Consider the following 4284-nt stretch of genomic DNA (forward strand, 5'->3'; position numbering starts at 1 on the left):
TAGATTAGAAAAGAATACTTAAAATGCCTTTCATCAGTGAGAACTCAGATATGTTAAATGACATATAGTTAGGGGAGCCAATGACTTCTTCCAGGTCTTCTGAATAACATATGTATAAGACATGAGAAAAATGTAGTGGCCATAATCCATGATTAGAACTTGACGAGACATGGGTATCCATTGGACTAAATCAGAAATGACTCCAGCATAGAAGACTGTGGAAATGATTAAATAAAGGTTTGAAATTAGAAGAGAGAAAAGTAAAATTATCATACAAGGAAATAAATGAACAGAACAAAGTAGGGGGAAGTATGGGGGGGAGAGAGAGAGAGGAAGGAAGGAAGGATGCAAGGAAGGAAGGAAGGAAGGAAGGAAGGGACAGAGGGGAGAAAGGGAGAAAGAGATGTGGAGGGGAGGTAATGACTAAAGGAAGAAGGCAGGTAAGCATAAAAGTTAGGAAAATTGTTACAACACACTCTGGAAGAGCATTATTGAAATTGACTTTTCTTCTATGGTCTCAACCAATTTTTTTTCTTTTCAAACAGAAGACAAAAAAAACCAACCCAGCAACAAGAACAACAACAACAAAAACTGTATGATCAGAACAAAATAGGCTGCACATTAGCAGCATATTAGTATGTATATATGTGTGTGTGTGTAAATATGTACATATACATATAATATAATAAATTATACAATAATAAAATAGTATAGGAAATACATACGTAAATACATATATATATATTGTCTCCCCATTTTCCCCTTCAACAAGTTCATAGGCAGAGATATTATTATATTTTACATAAATATATTTATATTTATTTTCAATATATACATATATAAGTATATGTGTACATGTAGATAGATAAAGATATCAATATGTGAATTTGTTGCTGGGGAGAAAGGGAAGGCCATGTATAGAATTTGGAATTCAAGCTGTCTAGATGATAGTTAGGAAAACTAAGAGATGGAGATGAAGAAGGCAAAAAAACCATACATGAAAGACCACCACTGTAAAGGTCCAGAATTACAAGATGGAATAGCAGGAGGGCATTTTTAAGAAATAGCAAGTAGGGCATTATAAATGAATAGTAAAGCAAATGGAAGGGATAAGAATATTGGAAAGGTAAGATGAAGTTTGTGAAAGGATTTAAATGTTAAATGGAGGAATTTTATATTTGATTTTGAAAGAAAATGGGAAGAAAGAGAGATTCTTGGCTGTGCATGTGTGTATAGATGAATGGGAAGTAGGTAGGGGTGTATTTAATCTGATTAAATCTGCACTAAGATAAGATCAGTTTGGCAGCATATAAGGGCGTAGAGTGAGATTTCAGACAGGGAGATTAACCAGAAGGCTCTTGTAATAAATCAGGGAAGAGTGGTGAGTCCCTGTAGTGGGGTAATGACTATAGGAGTTTAAAGAAGGAAAAGTATCTGGAAGGTGTCATGAAGGTAGAAGATAAGATATGACAATTAATAAACTGTCTGAGGTAATTTAGAGTGAGGGGTTGCCAATAACAGCAAGGTTGAGAGTTTAGGTGACTGAGAGTATGGGTAGACACTAGAGAATAATGGGAAAGTTGACATGAGTGGAATGTTTCAAATTGAAAGAAAATAAGTTTTGAAGATCTAACTCTCCCTGATTTACTATTTCAGTCTAGTCATGTAGAATAATGAAATTTGCAGATGTGCTACTGAAAGTTTACATTTTTTCATTACCTTGATGTACTTGGCATCAGAAAACCTGAGTGTGACTTCCAACATAATCCTAGCTACTTGTGTGATCATGGGTAAGGCTGGTGTCTCTGATCACTTCAATTTGCTCATCTCTAAAATGATGGGGCTGTCCTGGGTGACTTCTAAGCTCCCTTTTTGACTCTGAATCTATGATTTTATGCTAAAATGAGCAGTGACTCTCCATGACTTGTGGTTACATGACTATCATTCGTAATGAAGAGTTAACAGTCTCTTGGGGAGCAATTCTACCATGGTAGTTGCCCATCCCTCGGTCTTTATTAAAAAAATTACATCTTGCCTTAAGTCCAGCAATTTTCCTTCTCACTGAGGAACCTTTCTTGAGGAGACCTCCCCTTCTACTCTACTTAGCAGGGCATAATGACTAAAGTTCAGTTCGGAGCCAGGATTCCTGTGTTTGAATGTTGCCTCTGGCACTTGCCAGCTGGGTAAGAAAGAGTAAATCACTTAACCTCTCTGAGTCACAGCTTCCTCATTTGCAAAAGGGGAAGAATGTTTGTAGAATAACTTGCAGAATTATTTTGAGGTTTAAATTAGGCATTGTTGGTAAGGCATTTTGTAAACTTTAAAATATCAGTTATTGTTATTATTACTCATACTCCTTGAACTTTTTTCTTTCTTTTCAATCAGACATATGATTTCATTGGATTCAAGAATTACTATCCATCTACTTCATCCAGTGCTTTGCAGTTTCTTCACTTAAAGAGATACCTTGGTAGTTGTAGAAGAATTTATTTGCCCAGGGTCACCTCATCAGAAGCAGGACAGGAAAGTTTTCTTAACTCCAAGATTATTTTTCTATCTACTCCCTTATCTCAGACAAGCTTTTTAGACCCTCCCTTCCCATTTGACTTTAAAAAATTCATTAACCTTTTCTACAATTTCAACTAAAATGTTAAATATGCAATTACACTATAAGTATATAATTTAAAATAATAACTAAGAGTTAGATTAATCTGTTGTATTTTGACCCATTTCTCTCTTCTTTTGGTTACGCATAAACTCATTATCATGAAAGAAATTTACTAGCACCGATTATCTCTAATACGAAAGGAAGATGAATCACATTCCTTAGCATTGAGGTTATTGTATCTCTTCATTCCAACTGTACAACATTCATCCATAACAGAATAAGCAGTTTCATGCAGAAGACTAATGATTGACTCAATGTAGAATTAAAACAACTGGTCTTTCTAGTTTAGGTACAGGCAAGGTCTCATTAGAGGAAGAAATGAAGGCAAAAGGAAAGGACCAATAAGACTATGGGACTATCAGGAAGTTGGCAGAGGATTGACCAAAATGGAGAATAAAAACAATGTAACTGAATTCATTCTCCTGGGCCTCACACAAAGTGCAGAACTTAGGAAAATTTTCTTTGTCATTTTCTTAATCATTTATATTATCACAATTATAGGAAACATGCTCATTGGCATAACCATGACTACCAGCCAAACTTTGAGATCACCCATGTACTTTTTTCTAACTTTCTTATCTATTGTGGATTCAATCTACTCTTCAGTCATCGCTCCAAAGATGTTTGGGGATTTACTCTATGAGAAGACAACCATCTCTGTGGAAGGCTGTCTGACTCAACTCTTTGCAGCCCATTTTTTTGGTGGTGTTGGAATCATCCTCCTTGTGGTCATGGCTTATGATCGCTATGTGGCCATCTGCAAACCCCTGCACTACATGACTGTCATGAATTCTAGTATGTGCCACCTGTTGGTGGCAGCGGCCTGGATGGGAGGCTCCATACATGCCACCGTACAGCTCCTCTTCATGGCCCATCTTCCCTTCTGTGGCCCTAATGTTATTGATCACTTCATGTGTGATTTATTTCCATTGCTGAAACTGGCCTGCATGGACACCCAAGTTCTTGGCCTTTTAGTCATTGCTAACAGTGGAGTACTATGCTTGTCAATCTTTCTCATATTAGTTGTCTCTTATGTTGTTATCCTCTCTTCCCTAAAGGGTGGCAGCTCAGAAGGAAGGAGAAAGGCCCTTTCCACTTGCAGCTCTCACTTCACAGTGGTGGTCTTGTTTTTTGCTCCCTGCATTTTCTTGTATATGAGGCCAGTAGTCATTTTTCCTTTAGATAAAGCTGTAGCTGCATGTGCTTCTATGATTACTCCAATGTTAAACCCCTTGATCTATACCCTTAGGAATACCGAGGTAAAAAATGCCATGAAGAAATGCTGGATCAGATGAATGCCTTTGCCTGTTTGGGTAAAGTTAGCTTACTAATTGAAAATCTTTCAAATATAGCAGAAGGATACAAATGTTTTGATGGATTAATATTTAATCAATGCACATGCTCTTTTCACTAGCAAAGATCCCAACCTTTCATAAATTTCCACCCTGAATTTTCTTAGGCCATGTTTTTTTTTTCCCTATACATCTGTGAGAGAGGTTATAACTGATATGTTAAAGACATGACAAATCCAAATATTAACTGAGCCTGAAGGCATATGGAATATTCCATGTCCATAATCTTCCATCCAATAATAATGATAGTTACCATTGTTATAG

General features: G+C 36.5%; 1 protein-coding gene across 1 annotated transcript; it reads left to right on the forward strand.

Annotated features, from left to right (window-relative positions):
* Positions 1-3054: 3054 nt before the first annotated feature.
* Positions 3055-3963, forward strand: LOC114051883 (olfactory receptor 4C6-like). Its single transcript, XM_027874267.1, has one exon. The coding sequence runs from the start codon at positions 3055-3057 to the stop codon at positions 3961-3963; it is 909 nt and encodes a 302-aa protein (XP_027730068.1).
* The last annotated feature ends 321 nt before the right edge of the window (positions 3964-4284 follow it).

This window comes from Vombatus ursinus, unplaced genomic scaffold (genome assembly GCF_900497805.2).
Source record: "Vombatus ursinus unplaced genomic scaffold, bare-nosed wombat genome assembly UNPS02014806.1, whole genome shotgun sequence".
Classification (NCBI taxonomy): Eukaryota; Metazoa; Chordata; class Mammalia; order Diprotodontia; family Vombatidae; genus Vombatus; species Vombatus ursinus.

Bases quoted from the DNA above. Each gene is read 5' to 3' on its own strand.
- LOC114051883 (XM_027874267.1), top strand. From the start codon at position 3,055: ATGGAGAATAAAAACAATGTAACTGAATTCATTCTCCTGGGCCTCACA.